Consider the following 26,572-nt stretch of genomic DNA (forward strand, 5'->3'; position numbering starts at 1 on the left):
TCATATTCTATCTATATAAATCTGAACTGATGAATTCCACAGAACGGGCCCAAAATATCTGTTAAAAGTTCTCTTTCCACCTTACAACATACCTTTTCATAATCTGATGGAATAAATGTAGATTTTCTGACCCTTTTCAAACTATGAACATTCAAATTTTGCAAGGCAGCTGTCATCTACCATCATACTGTCAAGGCTAGACTATTGTAATAAGCTTTATGTCAGACTGCCCTTGCTTGATTACTGCTCAGAATGATTTGTCTTCTTGCTGCAATGAGCCATAAAGGCTTGGTTCATACATCATATTAAGCCCAACCATTGGTTAGTGTGAATGCACAAGTGTGCAGGCTCTGGGAGAGTAGATTTCAGCTACTTTGCTCCTCCCCAGTTGTTTTGCTGCTATACCACACTGGGTTAAGCCGTGATTTGACATAGCATGTTGTCTGAACTCAGGCTTGTGGTTTAGTGTTCCCAGGCAAACCATGAACCATAAATCCATAGGATAAACCTTGGTTGCAGCTTGTGGTTAGTCTGAAGAGAGCTAAACCTTGAACCCAGGTTTTGGACAACATTCTACACCAAACTATGGCAGCAGCAAAATGACTGGGGAGGAGAAAAGCAACTGCAATCTCCTCTCTGGAAGGTTGCACATTCTCACTAAGCAACTATTTGGTTTAACATGACACCCAAACCAGGCTTGAGAATGGAATACACCACTGCTCCTCCACTGGTTCCCTACTGTTTTCTTGGTAGGTGCTACCTTTGACCTATAAAGCTGCTAATAGCTTGGATTTTTCATACCTCAGAAGGCAGCCCTTTTTCCATTGTTCCATCACCATTGATATGATCATCTGTAGCATCTATACCCTGGATGGGAGCCTCCAGCCCATGGGCTTAATTAGGTCTGCCAGGTCTCTTCATTTGGCCGGTTAGGCCATTTTGGCCAAGCGACATCCATCTGCCAGTCATCTGACATCATATACGAAGTTGGGTGTAGGCAGGTAAAAAGGCAGTTGGGCAAGTGCTTCTGAAGTCCCAACAATCAGCTGGATGGCAGGGTTTCAGAAGCACTGGACACCTAGCTTCTGAAGCATTGATGAACAGTTGATCAGGATTTCAAAACACAGCGCAAGGGTGTTTGTAAGCCCCTTGCAAAGAGCCCTGTGCTGTACCTTGAAGTACTGACAGCTGATCAAAGCTTCAAAGTGGGTGGATTTAGTTCCCCACTCCTGATCTATAAGCTGGCAAGAGCATGTTCTCAGTTATTGCTTCACAGTTGTGAAACTCTTTTCCTAGAGTCTGTCAACAGTCTAACATGAATATTTTCCAAACGGCTTTGGACTGGCATTCAGTGGCCATGGCTAAGCAGGCATTGGATGTCAGTTTTCATTGGGTGGTGTGTTTTCGTCGTCATATTTTACTGTAAGTGGCATAACATTTTTTATTGTTATCCATCCTTTCTCATACTTAAGATTCTCAGATAGCCACTCCTAGTGAGATTTGGGTGTGCAAATGTCTTTATATTAATTATGACTTAATGAGAGCCACAGGATCAACTAAAAAAACACATTAAACCAGAGACCAGACTTTTAAAAAATGCATTACAGCGATGTGGCCTTTTTGCTGTATTTTCTACCATCTTTAAGTCTATTTATTCATTAAGGAGAAAATGGTTGAGAAGCAAATGGATTAGTGTATATTTCAACACACAAATGTCGCATGATTCATTTTTGAGAGACAATACATCACTTGATTGAGTTTGACTTTTAAAAGGTCAAAAGTCACATTTGTTTATCAGTAATTGACTCTTGTGAACTTGGTTGTATGGCAGATTGGTTCCTGTAGAATTAGCTGTATAATATACCAAGAACTTGTTTCAGTTTGTCAATATATTCTCTTTGTTTATATATTATATATTCATTAAATATACTGAAATTGCTGTAACTTCCCAGTACATAAGAAGCATTTTATGATGAACCCTATTTGGTGGAGGTGCTCAAAAAGTAATGGTTAGGTAAAGTTTGGTAAATATTCTATATGGTGAAATTAACCCATGAAAGACCAGAAAGTTTAGGCAACCATAATGCAGAGGTGTTTATGGGAGTTTGGTTCTGTTGTGTTCCCAGTGTAGATAAGCAAGTAGTTTTATTATTACTAATGATTAATATAATTATATCTTCAACAACTGCATATAGACATATTTTGTGGGGTGAGGGAGGACTGATATGTACTTGCATATAAAAGTAATGTTTTATTCTCCCCCAGGTGTTTGAGCGCATGTACCTACTGTAAAACTAAGCACGCCAGAGGAGATCTAGCAAGTTACCCTATTGAAGAACTAGTAAACAGAGCCAAACAATCATTTCAAGGTAGGGTTTTTGTTTTCTAAATTTGCCAGCTGGTATGGTCTATCAAACTTATGGTGTAAGTGTCACAGCATTGATACGATTTCAACATATACTTGTATATAATAATAATTTCTAGGTTTTGATTTGTTAGAAATACTGTTACTCTTTTCTGTCTGTAGATTTTTCTCGTTGCTATCCTCTTTTTGATGTGCTAAATTAGAAAAGGAAATCTGGATAAGTACACATATCAATTACAGGAATTATAATTTCGTTTTAGCTGTTCCATCTGTTGAAGTGCCAGAAATATATTGTGTTTACCTAAGGGTTATAAAAAAGAAACTAATGTATAAACAGGAAGAACTAGTATCTTTATTTATTTACTATTTATTTTGAATATTTATACCCCACTTTTCAGCCAAGAAGGAGTAGCTTACATACAAGCAATTAAAGCAAGGCAGTCCCTGAGGCAGTCTGATGGAACTTTGGTATGAAGTATGCAGTTAATCACATGTAACATGATGTTAAACCAGCCTTCCCAAACTTAGGATTCCCTGGTGATATTAAACTCTTAACTCCCATGATCCCCTGCAAACATGGCAAATAGTTAGAGATGATGAAATGTGTGGTCCAACAACCCCTAAAGATCCAATGTTAGGGAAGGCTGCACTAACCATACTGCACTTTTTAAAAATCACATAGAGAAGGTGATCCTTAATACTGTAAGATCAGCATCATGCAAATTGATAGGAATCCCACTTTATAAGCCACAGGTATAATGTAATTACTGTAATGTGCTCTATGTGGGGCTGCCCTTGAGGTTGGTCCAGAAGCTGCAGCTGGTGCAAAATGCAGCGGCGAGAGTGCTCACTGGGGCAGGGTATCACCAACATGTCACCCCACTGCTGAAAGGATTGCACTGGCTGCCCATTTGCTACTGGGCCAAGTTCAAGGTTCTAGTTTTGGTGTACAAAACCCTATACATCTCGGGACCAGGATACCTGAAAGACCGTCTTACCCCTTATATACCCAGTCGATCACTGCGCTTTGCAGGTGAGGGCTTCCTGCAGATACCATCTTATCAGGACGTTCGTTCTGCACAATATAGGAAATGGACCTTTAGTGTGGCGGCACCTACCCTGTGGAATTCCCTCCCCTTAAATATTAGGCTATTTTTTCAGCACCTTTTGAAGACTTTCCTCTTTCAACAAGCCTTTTAAGTTGAGACCTATCCCATTCTGCATCTGTGTTAGAATTGCTTTTAATACGGTTTCCTTAATAATATGCTTTCAACCCTTTTTTTTAAAAAAATATGTTTTTAAACCTTTTTTAAAAAAATTTTTAACATTGTTTTGTTTTAATGTATTTTAAGGTCTTTTTATGATGTTTTAAAGTGTTTTTAGTGTTTCTGTTTGCCTCCCTGGGCTCCTGCTGGGAGGAAGGATGGAATATAAATCAGATAAGAAAGAAAGAAAGAAAGAAAGAAAGAAAGAAAGAAAGAAAGAAAGAAAGAAAGTCTGTGGTCTGTGGTTAGAAGGAATCTGTAACTATTTAACTTTTTTACAGTAGTAAAGCATGTAGTCATGCTAATTCAATAAAAGTTACACATGAAACTTAAAAATCAAATTTCATTATGTCACTGACTAATTTTTGTTACTGTTACATTCTCTTTATGCTTGGTTGTCTGGTTCTAAGCTGTCCATTCCTTGAGTGTCATCAGGACAACCAAGACAAGAGTAGCCAGAAGGGCTGTTAAACCCCTGTCTGCCCATCTCCACTTCAGAGTAGTTCAGCAAAAGGCATTATGGGAACCTCAAAAGCCAAAGATTGGATTTTATGGAGAAACAAAACTACATTCTCTTGTCATGTCCTAACTGAGATAAAGACTAGAATAATTCCATGTATCAAAATGTTGTTTGTTAACTTATGCTCCTTTCCATGTGCCTAGTAGATAAACATATCCAGAACTTGAGAGCTGTCGGAATAACATTACAGTTTTATTTTTATTTTCCTAGTTCTTGAAGTGTGTTAAATTATGACCCAATGTATCATTGTGTTGAAGTGCACAAGTTGAGTAGAATGACAAAATTAGAGGTAGCAATCCTGTGCAAATCTTCCTGGGTGTAAGCTCCATTGAATATAATGGGAATTCTAAGTCATTATGCATAGAATTGTGCTATCAGTGTATTGGTAAAATAAATGAAAGATGATAGTCTTAGATACTTGGAATGTTTAATTTCAAGTCAGGTTCATTTACCATAATCTCAGTAACATGCCCTTTGCTGTATAGGGGCTTTGCTACTTCCTTCAGCCGAAAAGAGAATTACAGACACAGTTTTGGTTTTCATTCACATAGAGCTTATTATACGAAGAACTTCCTGATGACAATGTCAGGTTTGTTATATCTATCCTCTTGCTTTGAAATATTGCCGTCTTATTATTTACCATTGTTTAAAGTTTGTTTGAGGTTTCTTTTTAACATATAGCAACTTGGGGCTCTTTTAGCTTTGCCTTTTGTTGTTGTTTTACTGGCGCAGCATTAAACAATTTGTATATCATGGCATTGTTTCACTGTCTTTTGTTGAAGTCCCATAAGACTTTAAGTGACATGTTGTTAGGCATAATGGAAGGAAGGTCAACAAAGAGGGAGCCTGTTAGTACTTGGCAGTGCAAGTATTTGCTTTTGATTAAATCCAAAAAATGTTTTTACTGCAGTGTTTGCTGAAGCCCATTTAGTACCTTGTTTAATAAATGTAGTTCTGCTTCCAGAGAAGGGGTTCCAAAACTATGGTCTGGGAGCTTCATTTTAAGTGGCCTGGGACACGTTTGTATTAAATATAATGATTTTTAATTGTATTTCTATCACTTCTTTTATTTTTATATTATATTATTATATTTTTCTATTGTATTTTATTGTAATTCTCGTATTACAATTTGAATTCTATGGAATAAAAATTGCAATACAAGAAAATACAACATAAGACATTAAAGAAGCAATAAAATTCAATTAAAAATCATACAGCACCTAGCACAGCATATTACAATTGCTACAATAGACAGAACAATCATTAAGTGGTCCGCCAAGACCATCAGCAATTTTCAAGTCTATGGGAGAAAAAAAAGTTTTTGTTCTAGAGCACATTTAAGAGGCAGCCTTTTGAAAAAGCTTTGTTGAATAGTAAGTCCTTACTGATTACAAAATATGACTGATGATGGCAAGATCCTTTTCCCAGAGAGAGTCTTTGGAAATAGAGTTGTTCTTTGGCAGTAGGATGGGCCATGGTAGTGGTTTTTGAAGGATTATGTTTCTCATTTAACCTATCAAACAGATGGAATATCTCAGACGCAGAGCTACTGTATTTGGAAGGCAAAGATAACATAGCATGAGTAGTGTCTGAACTTAGCTGTAACTACTTTCTTTGTCCTGGCTCCCACCCTAAACCAGACAACGGATGTTTAAGTAAAGACAAACTTTTATTATAGCAGTCTAAAGATACAAACTCAGCAGGTAGAAAATGGCAAAATCTAGTCCAAGTGCTCTTACAAGGTAAAGAAGTCGTAAAAATATATCTGGTCTGAGTGCAAAGGCCAAGGTTCAGGAGTCCAATTAGTAGCAAGAGTTCTAAGACTGCACGGGAGGTGTGAAGTTGTTCCAATAAGTTTCCCTGCCTATTTGCCAAGCTTTTAAGCAGAGGGGGAGGAGGCTCAGCTACTCCAAGAATCCCTGTCTCTGCAGGAATTCCTGGCCTCAAAGCCTGTGCTCCTCTGAGAGAGCCAAGTCTCTTCTCTTCTCCTGATGTGCCACCTCTCCCTGGCAGACATTGCTGGGTGTGCCTCCTCCTCTGAACTCTCACGTTCTGACACAGCAGAATACACCCCTGAGACCTCCTCATCTTCCTCAAGCTGGGGAGGGGCAGCCCCTGGGTCTCCCACCTCATCGGGTCTGGACAAGTCCAACAGTAGAGGGGGAGCTTCATCAAGAGGGCTCTGCTGCTTAGTCTCATACTCCCTCCATTCCAAATCTTCACCCGTAACTGCTTCCCACTCCTGGTCTGAATCCGAGGGCTCAGAGAGAACCATGACATCCACCTTTGATCCAACAGATAGGTAATATGAGAGAGAGTGAGAGTGTGAGTTTTCAGTTTTGGCCTTTCTGCTTCTGCAGCACTAATAACCCAATTAACAACCCAGCTCTTAAAATAAAAAGAATAAAGGACTAATCATGTAAAAATATTAAGAATTGTGGGATGGGAATTAAACTCATAAATGATTACTGTTAAATTAAATACGGATCATAAGTTCACATTAGAGGAGCTATCCAATAGTTTGCTAAATAAGAACATGTACTGGAAAGAACCTGTAACTGCTGTCATTAACAGTTAATTCCCCATAAAACACTTTTGTCTGAAGGGTTGTATATTAATAACATTGGGGATAATCCTTGCTGAATTACAAACAGGCAAGCTTTCCTCTGGACAAATATTATTTAGAACAGTTACTTGCACTAAAATGGCATTCAAGATTGCCAGCACATATTTCAATTATTTAGAGGATTTATAGCCATAACATTAGTGCAATTTGAAAGTATGCAGACAAAAGGTTAATTCCACTCTACCCTTCAACATACTGTTGTGCCTCTGTCTTAAAACACACTTGTGTTTGAGCAACCCTAAGGCAAGTTAATTTTTCTCAAGTATTTTACACCACAAAGCCACGATACACACAAAACTGCCATTATGCACAGGCTTGTCTCAATGGGTGCCTGTGGCTGCTGTCATCATGTGCTGGGTCTTGGAGGATCTTCTCCACGCCATCAATAATCTGTACAGGAGCAAATTTTGATAAATAAGCATAATTTACTTAGACTGATTTACTATGGCAATGGAAGGTAGCCTCATTTATTTATAGATTTACACACTTGTATTTGTGTTGCACAGTAGTCTTCATGGCTACCTAAAATGAATAATAATTTGAAGTATGCAAATACAACTTTTTTTCCTGAAGAACCATTAGGAAGCACTACATGGGATAATAAAAAACCCTAATTCTTCATGCTGTCCTCTGTAGCTTTAAGAAAATGACAGACTGGTATCAAAATATTTATCTTGGTGTTAAGTGTTAAGTAGCAGAGCCAGTCCTGAACATTCTTAATATACAAAAGGGAGCAACAAAGCAAATTTTAAGTTAACCATTTTGAGAAGACATTCCAGTTTGGTTTAGTATCTCAGAACTTTTGGGGCCAAAAGTTTGAGAAAGAAAGGGATTGGGAGGAGAAAACTTTATTTCTGATTTTTTTTACTGAAATGTGTGGCAAAGTAAACTATCCAAGTTAGCTTAAAATAATACCTCACGTAAGGCAGTGTGTTTAGTGAAAATAGGTTTTAGCCTTCTGCACAAATAATAACTTCAGGTAAGGTTATCTTAGGTTATACTTACACACAGTGGCTTGGATCCAAAAGGTATTCCTGTGTAAGGACAGACAAAAGGAAGTACTTCTTCACGCAGTGCATAGTTAAGCTATGGAATTTGCTCCCACAACAGGCAGTGATGGCTACCAACTTGGATCGCTTTAAAAGAAGATTGGACAAATTCATGAAAGATAAGACTATCAATGGCTACTGGCCATGATGGCTGTGCTCTGCCACCATGTCAGAGGCAGTATACCTCTGAAAACCAGTTGCTGGTAGCTGCAGGAGGGGAGAGTGCTCCTTGCACTTAGGTCCTACTTGGCGGCTTCTCATGGGCATCTGGTTGGCCACTGTGAGAACAGGATGCTAGATGGGCTTCTGGCCTGATTCAGCAGGCTCTTCTTATCTTCTTAAGTGGAAAGAATTATTGCTTGCTCAAGAGGCAACTTCCTTGATTCCACTAATTCCCCTCTAATGCTGCAAATCCCCCCCCCCAATCCAATGCCATTCTGGAGGAGCCTCCAACCCTCAGGACCAATCTTTGGTCAATTGCAGTATCTACAGAGGAGAAGGAAAGGAGGAGAGTTTTTTCTCATGAGTGGAGTTTTTTCATCTTTGGATCTAATCTATGCTTTTTCACTACCAACACACCATTTCTTCAAATCTGGTGGAAACTGAAGGGATGCTTGTTACTCTCTTAAATGTGTGTATTTATTGGAGTTATGCTGGAGTTGGACAGATATTTCTGTTTTCTTCTTTTAGGAAAACAGCATGAATGACAGGTTCCAGTATGACAACACTGGGCTCCTACTGGGGGGGGGGAGAGAGAGAAAGAAAGAAAGATTGATCGATTGATCGATCAGTGGATCCATCATGATTCACTGCTGCATCTCTACGATCCTGACAAAGTGTAACACGTTAACAAGGGCTCATAATTTTTTACATAAGAAGTTGAAACTGGCAAGACAGTCTGTTTATTGTGAATGCATAGGATTAAGGGTTCTTATGTTCTCCCCTTTGCCCATTGGCTATTCAGGGTTCTTATATGTCAGCTATTGTGTGCACCTAAGCGTGCACGGTTTCTAATAGCAGTTGTCTAAATAAACAGGCTAATAGTTGAAGATGCCACCCAAAAATGCACTCATAGAATCATAGAATAGCAGAGATGGAAGGGGCCTATAAGGCCATTGAGTCCAACCCCGTGCTCAATGCAGGAATCCAAGTAACTCTGCTTATCATTTCCACCTATCCTTATCTCTGTTTACTACCAGCTTGGCAGACTGCTTGGAACATTGGTTGCTGTGCAGATTCCATTTCCTGAGTCTCCATATAAAGCTGTTCCTTCCAGAGGCTCTCAGACAGTGTTTTAATAATTATACATTGTACATAATAGTATTTAACCTTACATTTGAGAGTTCGTTTGTGGGCAAATCCTAAGTTATAGGGTACAGCTCATAACACAATGAATTAAAAGGCTGATCAAGACAAAATACTCCCAAGTCACAAACTTTAAAACTCAGTGAAGCATGTCAGGAATAAGAAAAGTATGAGCTTAGAAGTCATTTGTGTCTAGACTTCATAGCGTCATGGTGCTTTATCACTGTAGCTGCTGGAGGAAGCAAAAACTCCACTCAGTAATTTAACCGCACATCATCTCACTCTGGACCACTGGAAGTGTGAGCAAGAACTCTTGATTCATCAGTGTGAGGAGTTCACTTGTCCATAGCACAACATTTTTCAAATTTTTGAATCTGAGAATGGATTTTCCTTTACATGAGAACAAGTTTCCATGCTAGTTAGCTCACGGTCTCCAGAATATGTATCATTAGGTCTATGTAAAACGTACTGACTAGGAAAACCCAACGGTCTGGAGAAACTGTGCCCCAGAAGACATGTTTTCCAATATGTAACAAAATTTACTAGCAAAATGGCTATCATCATGTTAGACTGGAAGGTGATGGAAACCAAACAACACAAGGCAGAAAGGAGCTGTAAGGTCATTTCTGTACCACTTTTCCTTTAAAAATAAATTCTAAGGTTGTTTACAACAATAAAACAGTGTTAATAATAATAACAATTATAGGATGCCAGTCATTCAAAGCTATCATCAACTGTCAGGAAATGTTTGTGCAAAAAGCTATGTTTTTAGTAAATGATGGAAACGCACCACTGTTGGCATCTATTGTATTGCAGAGGAGAGATCATTTTAAAGAGCAGGTGCCATCAAGGCAAAACCTGTTTCTGTGTCATCACAAGATAGAGCTCTGCAGGTTGTGGCACATCTAACAGTGTCTTCTCTAAATATTTTTGTGATGCCTTTTAGGGGAAGGTGTTCTCTCTGGTAACCTAGCCCCAAGTTGTTAAGGGCTCTATATATTAAGAGAAGTTTAAACCTGGCTCGGTAAGCAGGGTTTTTTCAGCATAGGCATATGTATATTGTACTGTGTAGTAGGGAGTCATTATTTCATATTTTGGACTTGACTGGTGCTACATACCACAAAGATTAGCTATCATAGGTTTAGTCAGAGGTTTGAGACCCTTTATGTTATCATAGATGTCATGACTTTGTTTTACCTGTTATATCTGATGTAACAGTAACACCCTCTCTGGCTTCCTCTTGAATGCCTCCAGTGTCGGTAGATGTTAAAGGTTTAACATTCTGTGGGGTTGGGGTGCAAGGAAGAAGGCCAGGCTCAAGTGAGAAGGACCTGTGGTAAAACATGGGCATGGCCTATCACACATCTTTAGACATAACATCAGTACATGTGAAAATGACTCCCATGCCACTGGGGTAATCAGTAAAGGCCCTTTATACTTAAGCTTCATTTTGGTTGAGTGTGAGGTCTAAGAAGTTAAGCCAAAATCTTCATAAAATGGTTGATTTTGATGAGAGATCTGGAGAATATGTGTACATAAATTATGTAATTGAGGGTAGGGATTGTTGTTTTGTTGACACTGGCGACAGTGTTTGACCACATTATTTATATTAACCTGTGTCTCAAACAGCAAGAATTTTAAGATGCATTGCTACATAAGGATATTTGATGAGTAAAAGATGGGGAAATTACTTGATGCTATGTAACATTAACCACCTAAAAAATCATATGGCTTATTAAAAAATGTTAGTCACCAACCAAACTTTATAAAAACTTCCCAGAAACACAGCTCAGAGGCTGAACATTGCTTCTGGATTTTGTGTAATATTTCTGTTTGTGTTGTGGCAAATGTCTGTATATAGGATGGATTCCATTGATCTACAGTACAGCAAACAGGAATGTTACTTAAGAGAGTGGCTTGTTAAATGCTGTTTCTGCTTAATTTGCATAGTCTGAACAGAAGCCTTAGGCACAGGGTCTCAGTTTGTGGCTGAAACCTTTATTGGGAGATTAATCTTGGTTTTTAATATGTCGAAAGAAAAAACTGAAGTGTCAGTATGCTGTCTTCTCAACAGGCTTTCTTGTGGAAAGATGGGAATTCTTTTTTCCTTGAAAACAACAGCATTGCTGCCATCAACCAAGATGGTGGCAGAGGCTTCAGCCCCTTAGGGAAACCTCGGCCGCCATCTTGATTGATGGCAAACCTGCGCACACCACAAAAAACAACTGAAAGGTAGGTGAAGCAGGGGGATAGTGGGGGGATGGCGGGAGGCACGGAAGTTCCTGTCTTGCGGTCCACAGATGCTTAAGTTCCGCGGATTGCGGAAGGGAAGTGGAGGGGCCCAGGGCAGGCTGGTACCCAAGGACCCTGGCATGCCTGGGGCTGGGCCTGCATGTAGAAACTTTCCTTTAGTCCCTGGGACTGAAAAGGGTTCCCCACCCCTGTCTTTCGTGGCTAGGAAGGTTCATGTGGGAAAAGGCAGGCCTTTAAGTACCATGGTCTGAAGGCTTTTGGGGATTCATAGTGAAAACCACTACTTTGAATTGTGTTCAAAAACCGATCAGTTGCCAATAAGCTGTTCCACAAGACTAGCATAATACGTTCCATACAACCAGTGCTTGTTAACATTCTTGCTGCTGCATTTTGCATTAACTGCAGTTTATGAACAGACTTCAAAGGCAGTCCTGTGTATAGTATATATAGCATAGGCACAACGTTAGCAGTGCATAGAGAACAGTGGGGACAGCAGGGCACCCAAAAATGTAAGTTATGACTGAAAGGGATGTTGCATAACTTCTGTGGCATCTGATTGTCTATGATTTCAGCTATCTTGACAGAATATTGGGTTTGAGACAATTTGTAATATGTAATTCGAATTAAAATGACTCCTTGCATATTCCACAGTCTTTGGTGACAAGAACAATTGCAAGTATAGAAATATTTAAGGTTGAATTTACAAGTACCCCTCAGTCATAAGAACATAAGAAGAGACTGCTGGATCCAGACAGTGACCCATCTAATCCAGCATCCTGTTCTCACAGTGGCCATCCTGATGCCCACGGGAATCCTGAACACAAAAGCACTTTTCCCACACACACACACAGTTTCTAGTAACTGGTATTCAGAAGCATACCGCCTCCGGCTGTGGAATCAGAGCATAACCATCATGGCTAGTAGCCTTTGATACTATTATCCTCCATGAAGTTGTTTAATCCTCTTTTAAAGCCATCCAAGTTAGTGGCCATCACTGGCTCCTTCGGGAGCAAGTTCCATAGCTTAGCTATGTGCTGTGTGAAGAAGTACTTTCTTTTATCTGTCCTGAGTCTTCCAGCAGTCGGCTTCACTGGATAACCACAAGGTCTAGTGTTATGAGACAGGGAGAAAAACATCTCTCTATCCACTCTTCCCATGCCATGCATGATTTTATACACTTCTATCATGACACCTCTTACTTGTCTTTTCTCTAAACTAAAAAGCCTCAAGTGCTGCAGCCTTTCCTCATAGGAGAGTTACTCCATCCCCTTGATCATCTTGGTTGCTCCTTTTTGAATCTTTTCCAACTCAACAATATCCTTTTTCAGATGAGGCGACCAGCTGTACACAGTATTCCAAATGTGATCGCACCACAGATTTGTACAACAGCTTTATAATAACAGTAATTTTATTTTCAATACCTTTCCTAATGAACCCTAGCATGAAATTTGCCTTTTTCACAGCTGCCACACACTGGATCAACATCTTTATTGAGCTATCCACTATGACCCCAGGGTCTCGTTCCTGCCATTTTACTATCCATTCATTTACTTTGGAAAGGTCCTTTTGGATCTCTTCACAATCTTTTTTGTTTTAACAATCCTGAGCATTTCAGTATCATCAGCAAACTTGGCCACCTCACAGCTCACCCCTAACTCTAGATTGTTTATGAACAAGTTAAAAAGCACAGGTCCCAATACGGAACCTTGAGGCACTCCACATTCTACATCCCTCCCTTGGAAGAACTGTCCATTTATTTATACTCTCTGCTTCCTGCTGCTTAACTAGTCTAGCCCTTTCAGTCTAGCCATTGCTTAACCATACAAGCTAGCAAGATGTTTAATTCTTATGTTTCTAGCCCTAGGAGCATTGAAAACTGATAGGAAAATGAACTTTGTATCCACACACATGTAATCACCCATCCTGTGCTCTGGCATGCATTGTTGTTTCTTTGAAAAATACCCATGGAGCTGATCAGCTCCTCTCTCTACTGATAAAAAGGGCCCTTCTTTCACTGCCTCTGGTGTTCTGCAGGAGCAGAGACAAAGCACCTGTTAAAAGAATGTACACACTGAATATGCTGCTTTGGTGCAGCTGATTTGCATAATTAGTACAAGTGATTTTGAATAGTAATTACCAGGATTTTGGGGCCTGGAACCTGTCAGCCCTAGAGGGAATAATGTGTGGGTTAACTTCCACATTTCTTACTTGGGTATTTCTACTGATTTTGCATATTCTACAGCTATTTAATATACAAACAATGTAAAAATAGATGGTGATGGATGTTGCAGGGTAATCAGGATTTAAATATGTCAGTAGTACTCCTGGTTAAGGGAATATCTACCTAAGACTGTGTTTTAAACAAAAAAATGTTAAATTTAAAATGGATTAGATCTGAAATCCACATGGAAGACAATTTTCATGATCAGATTATAATAGTAAAAAGGTAGTGATGTGTGATGAATGTGGCATAAACAGAAATTTTGTTTCATGAGCTTTGAAGAGTTTTTATATTAATGCTTTTATTTGGTAATATTGTGAATATATTTGGTATATTATATCATTTACACTTTTTTTATAACATGCGTTTGTGTTAAAATAAGTATAGCTATTTATTTTAAATGTGTTTTATATAAACCAGGTCTTTACAAGATTAGGATCCATATCACAACTCTAGCATTGCCAAAAGGGAGATTTAGTTCATATAAAAGTACAAGTTGTGCTGCTTTTAATTTCAGTTATATTTGTAATCTGTTCTTGCTTTGCTTTCATTTGCAGACCAAGTGCCCCAAAGGAAAATAAATAAATAAACCCACTGTTGTTTCTGGTTTATTTGCAAACCGGGTCAGACACCTTTGATTAGGTCTCAGCTGGAGCATAATTTGAATCTTGACAGATTGAACCTGAGCAGCAGGCTTTCTCCAGCTCAGCCAAACCTGGTGGGGGTGGAGTGCGGACTAAAAGCTAATTCTTCACAAGCAGAACAACAGTGCTGAATAAATGTGCAACTGTTAATGAATAGCTATTTCAAATATTTACAAAAGGCTGAAGAAAAAGAGATTGGCATCTGAGGCAGCTGTTCTAGGGGGAAACTATTAAAAATAAACATTAAAAATAATGTTTGAGTGCTAATATATCTGTCAAATATCACATGAACTTGGAAGAAAGAATAGTTCAGAGAATAGATAACTGGATCTCATACAGCCTTATTATACAATACTATAGTATTTAGCTTCTCTTTCCCAATTTTAAGGATCATAAGGGCCTATCAAGCTTAGTGGCTTGATTTTTTAAATATATTCTATCATTCTAATTCAAGCTACACTGTAGTTTACAAAGCTGTTTTCATTGGATTTCATTAGTGGAGGGAGGTGGAAGCGCATAGTTTCTAAAATGTTTGGGTTATATCCAATGGCACTGATCAGCTGACTGTCAGGCTTCCATCAGCATGAAGGGGAGGGAAGCAGTTTTCGGCAATGTCCCCTATAGACCCCAAATATACCCACTAAATTTGCTCTGAAGGGTTGGGAGATCCATCAGAGCAGATTTAGGAGAGCTGCTGAAAAATGCTTCCCTCTCTGCCTTAGTGTCAGCTGATAAGTGCTGTTAAATTACAACCCTTTGTCACAAAATAGGAAAGCAATTTTAGAAAACTGGAAAGTAATACCACATTATTATTTTAGTATTTTGCCTCTGCTGCTGAACTGGAGATTTTTTTCCTGCAAATTCTCAAAATATGATCCAAAAAAAGCAATATGCATGTGTGGGCGAGGCAGGTTTACATGTGCACACCTAGTTTTGCACCACAGCAGTTCCTATGGCTTTTTAACACTGAACCACAGTTTGCTGAAGCCTCTAAGGGAATTGGCCATCACAAAGGTTGATGTGGCTGAGATTTCTCAATTAACTGGCTAGTATATTATACTGTTTAGAGTAATATAAATGTGGAGATGATTCCTGCATCTATAAACCATGACCAAGCATAATATGTGAAAAGTAACTTCACATGCTGCTAGGTAAGAGATGCAAAGCAGATCAGACAGACCTGTGTTGTTTAATTTTTTATTTATTGAACTTTAAAACAGCCTTTCATTCCTAAGAACCCAGGGGCAGGGTACAGAATATACAAAATAAAGGAAATAAAACTTTAACCCACCACATACACATTAACATCTTGAAACAGGTTAAAGATCAACAAGATTCAAACATATTGAAGCTGACTTCCATGCACTGTGGAAGCCATTTGTTTGGAGCCAATCCATGTGAATTATACATCCATCTCACTGGTACTGTTCAAGCTATGCAGCCTTGGAGGTTTTAATTCATGCCCTTAGACTTTCCAAAACAGAGTGAGCTATAGAGAATGAAATCTTGAAAGTACCCCATACCGCGTTTGTGTGTTTGTATTTTATATGAAAAAATATAGTAAGAGAAGATAAAATTATGCTTGTACTATTATGCTGACTAAGGACTGGTTCACACTGCAGCTGACTTCAGCTGAATTGCTGATTAAAGACAATGCATTTCTCTTTGCGATAGGGTTTAAAGGTTCACACTTCTTAGCTTATATGAGCCCTCCAGGGCTGGCTGTAGGAATGCCGGGGCCCTTGGGCATCAGCCTACCCCCGGGCCCTTCCACTCCCCTTCTGCGATCCATGGCACGAGCTGTGCCGCAGATCGCAAGACAAGAGCTTCCGAGCCACCCGCCGCCGCCTCACTGCCACCGTCCACCACCATCCCCCCTGCCACCATCCCCACCACTTCACCTACCTTTCTCTGCTGTTCTTTGTGGCTGTGCGCATTGCGCTCACAGGTTGCCATCAATCAAGATGGCGGCCGAGGTTTCCTTAAGGGACTGAAGCCTCTGCTGCCATCTTGGTTGATGGCACACAGCGCGCGCATTGCTGCCATCAACCAAGATGGTGGCAGAGGCTTCAGTCCCTTACGGAAACCTCGGCCGCCATCTTGATTGATGGCAACCCTGTGCACGCAGTGCGTGCAGCCGCAAAGAACAGCAGAGAAAGGTAGGTGAAGCGGGGGAGATGGTGGCAGGTGGCGGGTGGCAGCGGCGGGTGGCTCAGAAGCTCTTGTCTTGCTATCTGCGGCACGGGTCGTGCCATGGATCGCGGAAGGGGAGTGAAGGGCCCCTCAGGGGTCCCCAGGGCCTCCTGTAGCTGCGGGGCCCTCAGGCCAGTGCCCAACGTGGCCACCCTTTGGAACCGGCCCTGCAGCCCTCAAACCACTTTTTTCTGTTCATACTGAAGGGAAAGGGTTAATCTCACAGCTTCCTAATGACCATGCCCTCTTAAGGTCAAAGTATCTCTTTCCCTGCAGCAGGCTTGCAGAACAGGAGCCAGCAGGCAAGGTAAAAAAGGGAGGAGGAGGGAGCGGGCGGGGACTCACCAAAGCATTGGAGCTAACCGTCTACATGCCCTTAGAGATGGGAAGCACAAACAGTTTTTCCTTCCCTTTTCGGATTTAAAGTGGATTGATTTGCTTTGGATTTAACAGTGGGACACCTCCCCTTTGCTTCCTACATCATGTGATCGCTGCGAATTTAACAGGTATGCAGGGAGGCTCGATCTCAAATTAAACTGCCGTGTGAATGAGCCCTAAGAGTGCAAACATAATATACACCCACAGTGTTAATTGCTGGAAAGAGTTAGAGAGGCATTGGTGCCTCTCCGTTAGAGATGTGAAGGTCTGGAAAAAAAACAGAAAAATTTGATAAAAAACAGGTTTTTTTCCAAAGGCTTTTTTGTTTTTGTTTTGTGAAAAATTTGAAAAATTGAAAAAAATGAAGAAAAAATGGATTATGGAATGTTTTATTTTAGCATGATGAGTAAAATGTTTCATTGAATCTTGGTCCCCCTCCCTTTTCTCAGTTCTTTTTATGGGAATGGATGCTTTATGTCTTCTTAACACTGTGGAGGACTAGTGAAGACGTAAATAATTTTCTTTGTTATTAATGTTGATGGTTTCTTCTGGGTTTTTTTAATTGTTTTTTGCCTGCTCCTCATAAACTGGCAAAATGAAAGAGGTTCCTTACAGTTCAGGTGTTCCTTACAGTTCAGGATCTTGTAGATCCATTTGTTACCAAAAAAAAATGAAAAATTAAAAGTAAATTCAATTTGTAATAATTGTTTGAATAAAATGTACTTTTAATATACCAAATGTGATAATTTTATGCCGGACTGACTTGTACATAATTACATTTTATGTTCCTGAAGTAACAAAGTGACTTTCAATCTGTAAAAAGTGCTAATATTGCATTTTTTCAATTTTTCTGAAAATTTCTGTCTTTTTCTGAAAAAAACCAGAAAAAACTTTTTTCCCCCCCCATGGCTTCAAAATTTCAGGAAATTATATATCTCTACTCTCTGCCAACTTCTGTCGGCATAGAGAAGCACTGCTTGAGGTTTTTTTTGTCATGGTTGCAGCCCCAGCTATGCCTAGATGTACTGAACACTACAGCTGCAAGTTCTGCAGAAGGAAAGCCCCAAACCAGGCATGTCAGGGGCAAGGCTGAATCCCAAACTCTGTAAATTTGCCAAAGAGTCTGAATGTTTCAACTCTGCCAGCCTGGAGCTGGCAAAGCAAAAAGAAAGAAACTCCCTTGCCTTATGGCCTAGGCAGTGCAAGCTGGCAGAATTTGAGATGTGGTGGTAGATTTGCTGCTCTGCTCCTTCCTGATCTTATTTAGAATTGCTCTGTAACTGAGGAATAAAACTAGAGCCTTAAAATTGTATGCTCCCATAGCCCAAGGCATCCTGATTATTTGGGGGAAATTGAAAAAGGACAATTATTCACCCCTCTCCCTCTGGCCTTTTGGTAGCCACTAGCCACTTAAATGGGTGAAATTTCACACATAGATAGTTCAACTGCCATTGATCACTAGAAACTCTGAAACAAACATCAATATTTATATAGCTACTATTTTCTGAGTATTATTCTGGAGTGAAAAATTCAGGCGTGGTTGAAGCAACATTGTGGTGGTGGTAGGGAGTTATTCTTTTGGAGGGAGGCAGTGGAATGAAACTAAATAGAAAGTGCATCTTCTATAAACAGTAGAATTCAGCTTGCAAAATATTATGTGGAAGAGATGAAGTCAAAGAAAATGTTGAAAATTCTACCCCCCCCCCAGAAAAAAGCCAAACAAGGATAATGATTTAATGATTGGGGCAAGGGTGGCAAGAGATGTTTTGAGAGGAGACTCTATCTCAATTGGTGGTAACGTAACTCTGGCTTTGATATATAGTGACATGCTTGCATATTATACCTATTGGGGACCTCAGAATCTCAAAGCGCTTGAGTCATATATAGCTTAATGCCTTCTTATTCTTTTCCACAGTAAGGGACTCAGCTAAGGTTGCATGCAATCAGAATTATTTTATTTCTTTAGTATATTGGAGTAAGCAGTGAAAAGAGTTCCACCACCACCACCCCAAGCTCCCTCAAGCTCCCTTCTGGCACAGAAAATCTTTGTTGTAACCTTGAATTTTTTTGCTTTTGTTGGATTTGAGTTACAGCCTTAAATACATTTCAAATTTTCCCTTTTAATTTCTTTTAATATACATGTTAGATTTAGTTGTAGTCCCTTCCAAATAGTTTGTTTTATACCTCCAGCTGCTTCCAAGCAGCCATTGTGCTGAATAAGCACTTATTTCAGTATGTCCTTGATAAAATTAATGAAAGCATCTGCAGAAGTGGCAGCAGCAGCTGCAGTGCCTTCTGGAAGCCAACTTCTGCTTAACATTGTAATAAAAGGAATAGTGTTGTGCTGGAAGCGAATGTTGACTTACATCTAGAAAAAAAGGGGGTTGCACCTGCCACTGCTAGTCTGGCTATGTGGTTTGTTGATTACATACTCTTGTTAGTGCCATTGTCACTGGCAAAATGAGGGTGATGTCATCATTATCAAGCCCACTTGGCACCTTGTAGGGTGACAAATAATTTCCCTGCTGTTGTCTTTTTTTCTTCTTCTCTAGCATGTGCCTTGTTTTAGAAGCAGGGAGAGTGTCATGTTGTCAAAGTTAAATGCTGTAGAATTGTAGAGTTGCATAAAAATGAAAATGAGTGATACTTTTAATCATTGTGCATAGTAATGTAATACAAGTGCACGTTTAGGATCGTTATTCTGTTACCAGGTGGGACCCTTGAGCTTTCACATCTTTAGTCACTACTAAAGGTTGCATAGATTGATTGATTAATTCATTAATTAATATCCCACCCTTCCTCCCAGCAGGAGCCCAGGGCAGTAAACAAAAGCACTAAAAACAATTTAAAGCATCATAAAAACATACTTTAAAATACATTAAAACAAAACATCTTAAAAACGTTTTTTTAAAGCATTGAAGACATCTTTAAAAAGAAAAAAGAAAAAAGGTTAAAAATATATTGTTTTTTTAAAAAAGTTTACAAACATATTAAAAAGAATACTAACAGACGCAGACTAGGATAAGGTCTCAACTTAAAAAGCTTGTTGAAAGGCAAAGGTCTTCAATAGGCGCCGAAAAGATAGCAGAGATAGCACCTGTCTAATATTTGGAAATGGACTGCCTTCAAGTCGATCCCGACTTATGACGACCATTGAATAGGGTTTTCATGGTAAGCGGTATTCAGAGGTGGTTTACCACTGCCTTCCTCTGAGGCCGAGAGGCAGTGACTGGCCCAAGGTCACCCAGTGAGCTTCATGGTTGTGTGGGGATTTGAACCCTTGTCTCTCAGGTCATAGTCCAACACTCTAACTGGAATTCCACAGGTTTCCTATGTTGTACAGAACGGACCTCCTGATAAGATGGTATCTGCAGGAGGCCCTCACCTGCAGAGCGCAGTGATCGACTGGGTATATAAGGGGTAAGACGGTCTTTCAGGTACCCTGGTCCTAAGCTGTATAGGGCTTTGTACACCAAAACTAGAACCTTGAACTTGGCCTGGTAGCAAATGGGCAGCCACTGTAGTTCTTTCAGCAGTGGGGTGACATATTGGCGATACACTGCCTCAGTGAGCACTCTCGCCACCACATTTTGCACCAGCTGTAGCTTCCGGACCAACCTCAAGGGCAGCCCCGCGTAGAGCGCATTACAGTAATCCAGTCCGGAGGTTACCAGTGCATGGACAACAGGCTATCATGGTCCAAAAACAGCCGCAGCTGTCTTACCAGCCAAAGCTGGTAAAAGACACTCCTAGCCACTGAGGTCACCTGAGTCTGTAGTGACAAAGATGAATCCAGAAGCACCCCCTGATTACAGACCTGCTCTTTCAGACGGAGTATGACCCCATCCAAAGCAGGCAACTGACTAATTATCTGAACTTGGGAACTACCAACCCACAGCGCCTCCATCTTGCTAGGATTCAGACTCAGTTTATTGGCCCTCATCCAGCCCACCCCAAGTCCAGGCAGCGGTCCAGGGCTTGCCCGCCCTCTCAGGATTCAGATGTTAAAGCTTTTTTTAAAAAAATGTTTTTAACGTTGTTTTGTTTTAATGTATTTTAAGGTCTGTTTTTATGATGTTTTTAAGTGTTTTTAGCATTTCTGTTTGCCCTGGGCTCCTGCTGGGAGGAAGGGCGGGATATAAATCAAAAACAACAACAACAATTATAATACAGAGAAATAGAGCTGGGTATCATCAGTGTACTGCTGACACCTTGCCCCAAACCTCCTGATGACCGCTCCCAAGGTCTTCATATAGATGTTAAGCAGCATGGGGAACAGGATGGTACCCTGCGGCACCCCATAGCACAACTACTAGGGGGCGAAAAGACAATTACCCAATGCTATTCTCTGTAAACGACCTTGGAGATAGGATCGGAACCGCTGTAAAAGTGCCTCCAATACCCATCTCAACAAGTCGGCCCAGAAGGATACCATGGTCAATGGTATCAAAAGCCACTGAGAGATCAAGTAAGAATAACAGGGTTGCACTCACCTTGTCCTTCCAATAAAGGTCATCCATCAGGGCGACCAAGGCCGATTCAGTCCCATCACCAGGCCTGAACCCAGACTATAATGGGTCAAGATAATCTGTTTCATCCAAGAGTACTTGCAATTGCTGTGCCACAACCCTCCCAATCACTCTCTTAGATGAACTAAGTAGTACTGCAATACTATCTGCTATTTTCTCATTAATTCCTGCTTCTTAAACCTCATCTAAATTAGCTTTGAACAACGCTTTTCTCCTTAATATGAGTTTGTGAGGACAGGCAGGGATACCAGATCTAGATCCAGAGAGGATTTCTGTACCTGTAAGAGTTGCACAGAAATGAAAATTACATGACGTGTTTTTCCCCGCAACATTGTACAAGAATACCCTGCATTAACGTATGCAATGCATCCAGAGTGAGTACGTAAACCGTAAATGTACAGTAGGGCCCCGCTTTACAGCGCTTCGCTTTACAGCGTTCCGCTAATACAGCAGTTGTGAATTGTAGAAAGTCCCCGCTTTACAGTGTTTGTTCCGCATTTACGGCGGTTTTTTGCTGCCGGGCGCCATTTTGGTCAATGTAAGTCAATGGGATCCGCTTTACAGTGGTTTTCGCTTTACAGCGGGGGTCCGGAACTTGGCCAACATCTCTGCTCTCTCCTTCTTGGGCTCCTGCTCTGCACGTGGGCACCTTGCAGGACCAGGCTCCAGGTACTCAGTCAGCTGTGCCTGATACTGTTCCACCTGTCCCTTCTTTGGAGGGGATATATAAGCCGGCTGGCTGAGGGGGCTTGGGAGATCCAGTGCCTGCAAGGGAAGAGGACCATCACCGCCCAGGGAGGGAGAGCCATCTGCCTGCTTTGCTGCTGCTGCTGCTTGGCCAACATCTCTGCTCTCTCCTTCTTGGGCTCCTGCTCTGCACGTGGGCACCTTGCAGGACCAGGCCCCAGGTGGCGTTATACGTGGGAAGAAGAACGGTTTTAGAGCTGGCGTTTGGGCGCACAGAATACGGGACTGTGTCTTCTGTGTGGGTTTGAAGTGGATGAATGGGTGTTATATGAGTGTATGTTGTGAGTGAATGTGTATTTTTATGTATATGAGTTTTTTGTATTTATAGTTTATCATGTGCCTCGGGAAGAGATTTTATCATCAAGAGGGGAGACCTGAGGGGGCCCCAATTGCCGTAGTGACGGGTAGAGGGAGGTATGGTGATATGAGAGGGACGTGCCAGGTAAGGAGAACGCGGCCCAGACATGTAGTGGCTGTGCCGCGTTCTGGTCCTTCTCATACCCGCAGGGTTGTTGGTTGTCCTATCAGCCAACTCTCAGATCTCCAGTTGCTGCTCTTTAATGCCAGATCGGTACATAATAAAACCTCCCTCGTCCATGATTTGATTGTGGACGAGGTGGCCGATCTGGCTTGTATAACCGAGACCTGGGTGGGCGAACAGGGAGGAGTTAGTCTCTTCCAGCTCTGCCCACCGGGGTATCTGGTTCAGCATCATGGTAGATCTGAGGGTCGGGGAGGTGGGGTTGCTGTGGTCTATAAGAGTTCCATCTCACTCACCAAGCACCATGTCCATGCAATCACTGGTCTGGAGTGTTTGCACCTTGTGCTGGGCCAGAGGGACAGACTGGGAATCCTTTTGGTGTGCCGCCCACCTTGCTGCCCAATGGCTTCCCTAACTGAGCTGACGGAAGTGGTCTCAGAGGTACTGTTGAGATCCCCCAGACTATTAGTACTGGGAGATCTCAACATTCATGCTGAGGCTACTTTGTCTGGGGCAGCTCAGGACTTCATGGCCGCCATGACAACCATGGGGCTGTCTCAATATGTTAGTGGCCCAACACATACATCGGGGCATACTCTTGACCTGGTCTTTGCTACCGGACATGGGGATAGTGATCTGGATGTGGGGAGTTTTACATCTCTCCCGTTGTCATGGACAGATCATTGCTTGCTGAAGTTTAGACTTTCAGTAGCCTTTTCCCTCTGCAAGGGTGGGGGACCTATTAAATTGGTCCGCCCCCGGAGACTAATGAATTCTGAAGGTTTTCAAAAGGCTCTGGGGGTTTTTCCGGCTGATAAGACTGGCGCTCCTGTCGAAGCCCTAGCCGATCTGTGGAATACAGAGATGACCCGGGCTGTTGACACGATCGCTCCTGCGCGCCCTCTCCTATGTAGAGCTCATACAGCTCCTTGGTATACTCCGGAGCTGAGAGCGATGAAACAAGACAGGAGACGGCTTGAGCGGAGATGGAGACAAACTCCCGACGAATGCAATTATGCGCTGGTTCGTGCTTCTACTAAGCTCTATGTAGGAGCGGTGAGGGCGGCAAAAAAACAACATTTCGCCGCCACTATTCAGTCATCTCTCTCACGCCCACGGGAGCTTTTTAAAGTGGTTCGTGGCCTACTCCATCCAGGCCTACAAGATACAGCAGATACATCGGTAGCTCGATGTAATAAATTTGCTGAACACTTCCAGCATAAGATCTCATGCATTCGCCGGGACTTGGACTCCTATTTAATAGCAGTTAATCCTACTGAGGTGTCCGGAGCACAGTCTTGTCATGTTTTGTTGGATGAGTTTCAGTTGGTTCAGTTCGAGGACGTGGACAAGGTGCTTGGACAGGTTCGTGCGACCACTTCGGTACTGGATCCTTGCCCCTCTTGGCTAATTAAAACTAGCAAGGAAGGAACAGTTGGCTGGGCCAAGGAAGTGATTAATGCCTCTTTACGAGAAGGAGTGGTCCCTGGCTGTCTGAAAGAGGTGGCAGTGAGACCACTCCTGAAAAAACCTTCCTTGGACCCAGAGGATTTCAGCAGCTACAGACCAGTAGCCAATGTTCCGTTCCTGGGCAAGATCCTGGAACGTGTGGTTGCTGACCAGCTCCAGGCACTATTGGATGAAACCGATTATATAGATCCATTTCAATCGGGGTTCAGGCCTGGTTTTGGTCGCCCTGTTTGATGACCTATGTCGGGAGAGAGACAGAGGGAGTGTAACTCTGTTGATTCTCCTTGACCTCTCAGTGGCTTTTGATACCATCGACCATGGTATCCTTCTGGAGAGGCTTGCGGAATTGAGAGTTGGAGGCACTGCTTGGCAGTGGTTCCGCTCCTACTTGGCGGGTCGTCTCCAGAAGATAGTGCTTGGGAAACATTGCTCGACACCGTGGGTTCTCCAATGTGGGGTCCCGCAGGGTTCGGTTCTGTCTCCCATGCTTTTTAACATTTATATGAAGCCGCTGGGGGTGGTCATCAGGAGTTTTGGAGTGCGTTGTCATCAGTATGCTGATGACACGCAGCTCTACTTCTCCTTTACATCTTCTTCAGGTGAGGCAGTCGACGTGCTGAACCGTTGCCTGGCTGCGACAATGGACTGGATGAGAACTAACAAACTGAGACTCAATCCAGACAAGACTGAGATGCTGTTGGTGGATGGTTTCTCTGATTGGATGGTGGATATATATCCTGTCCTGGATGGGGTTACACTCCCCCTAAAGGAACAGGTGCGTAGTCTGGGAGTCATCTTAGACTCTTCCCTCACACTTGAGGCTCATGTAGCCTCGGTGGCCCAGAATGCGTTCTACCAACTTCGGTTGGTAGCCCAGCTACGTCCCTATCTGAGTAAGTAGGACCTCACATCAGTGGTACATGCTATGGTAACCTCGCGTCTGGACTACTGCAATGCGCTTTACGTAGGGCTACCTTTGAAGACGATTCGGAAGCTACAGCTAGTGCAAAATGCGGCGGCCAGAACTAACAACAACTAAGCGGTCTGAGCATATAACATCTGTGCTAGCCCGTTTGCACTGGCTTCCAATATGCTTCCGGGCCAGATTCAAAGTGTTGGTACTTACCTATAAAGCCTTATACGGCGCGGGACCACGATATCTGTCGGAACGCCTCTCCCGATACGAACCGGCCCGTACACTACGGTCTACTACGAAGGCCCTCCTCCGGGTTCCGACTCATAGGGAAGCCCGGAGAGTGGTGACAAGATCTAGGGCCTTCTCAGTGGTGGCCCCCGAACTATGGAATGGTCTCCCCGAGGAGGTGCGCCTGGCGCCGACACTATCATCTTTTCGGCACCAGGTTAAAACCTTTCTCTTCTCTGAGGCATTTTAATTCCTGTTAATTCTAAATTATTATATTTTGATTTTAGACTGTACAGTTTTTTGTACAGTTTTGTATTGTGATATACTGTATTGTGTTATTTTTATTGTATTTTTAATGTTCACCGCCCAGAGAGCTGTTGCTAGTCGGGCGGTATATAAGCTTAATTAAATAAATAAATAAACCCACTGTATGAGCAGGGTCCTACTGTACTTAAAGTGAAGCAGTACCTTTTTTCATTTGCGCCTCCACTGTGCCACCTCTCATTCACGCAGAGCCTCAAAGCCCCACGCTAAAGCCTCTGCTGCTGCGCTGTGGCACCTCTGCTGCTGCACCACCATGCCTCTCAGCTGATCGCGATTGCGCCTCTCAGCTGATCGTGATCGCGCCTCCCAGCTGATTTGCGGTCATGCGATCGCGTCTCTTTCCACCCCCCCATGCACCGAAAGAACAGGCCACAACCAAAGGTTAGGTGTCCTTTCTTGCGAAGTGAGCGTACGTAAACAGGGGAATGGTGCTACTGTAAGTATGTCCGTACTTGCGAGTGTCCTTAAAGTGAAGGTCCGTATAGCGGGGTATTCCTGTACTACAGGTTGAGAAGCTGCAACTGGTAGAGTTTTCCTCTCAGTTCCACATTTAAAGATACAGGAGCTCTTGCAAACTCTGGATCCAACAGCTCTTCTAAATGCTTTGATCAAGATATGTGCTGCTCATTTGCGTCTCTAGACACTTCCTGCCAAAAATATTGTTTGTTTTGGCAGCAGTAATCTAAGCTCCTAGAATTTTAATGTGTACAGAAGTCTCTGGTTTTGAGAATATGTACCTACTTTTTCAGTATATTAATGGAGCAGGGAGGGATTATTTTTTAAAAATAGTGCCCATGAAAAAGCAATTCCTTAATTCAGAGACTTAAATGGGCTGAAAGAGAAGGAAAAGGCCTGTTGATATGGGATGTATTTATTTATGTTGACTTTCTTATTGCATTTGAGTTCAAAAGTCATAGTCTTTACATGTACAGTATGTCATAACTATATAATTCACTGCAGAGAGATAAAACGGGATTGAGAGGTTGTGGTTAAAATATCCTAGAATTCAAAATAACTCTAAATTAACACCATCTGAAAAATCTTGCGGGGGTATGTAT

The 26,572-nt window shown here is 41.8% G+C and overlaps 1 protein-coding gene across 5 annotated transcripts in view; it reads left to right on the forward strand.

Moving 5' to 3' along the window:
* The window catches only part of CDKAL1 (CDK5 regulatory subunit associated protein 1 like 1), a 521,195-nt gene that overhangs the window by 241,756 nt on the left and 252,867 nt on the right, over positions 1-26,572 (forward strand). For all 5 annotated transcript variants that reach the window (XM_061593247.1, XM_061593227.1, XM_061593237.1 and 2 more), the window contains one exon: positions 2,266-2,369. In XM_061593247.1, the coding sequence (XP_061449231.1) occupies positions 2,266-2,369 (104 nt within the window). The remainder of the gene's footprint in view (positions 1-2,265; positions 2,370-26,572) is intronic.

This window comes from Rhineura floridana, chromosome 1, assembly GCF_030035675.1.
Source record: "Rhineura floridana isolate rRhiFlo1 chromosome 1, rRhiFlo1.hap2, whole genome shotgun sequence".
Taxonomy (NCBI): Eukaryota; Metazoa; Chordata; class Lepidosauria; order Squamata; family Rhineuridae; genus Rhineura; species Rhineura floridana.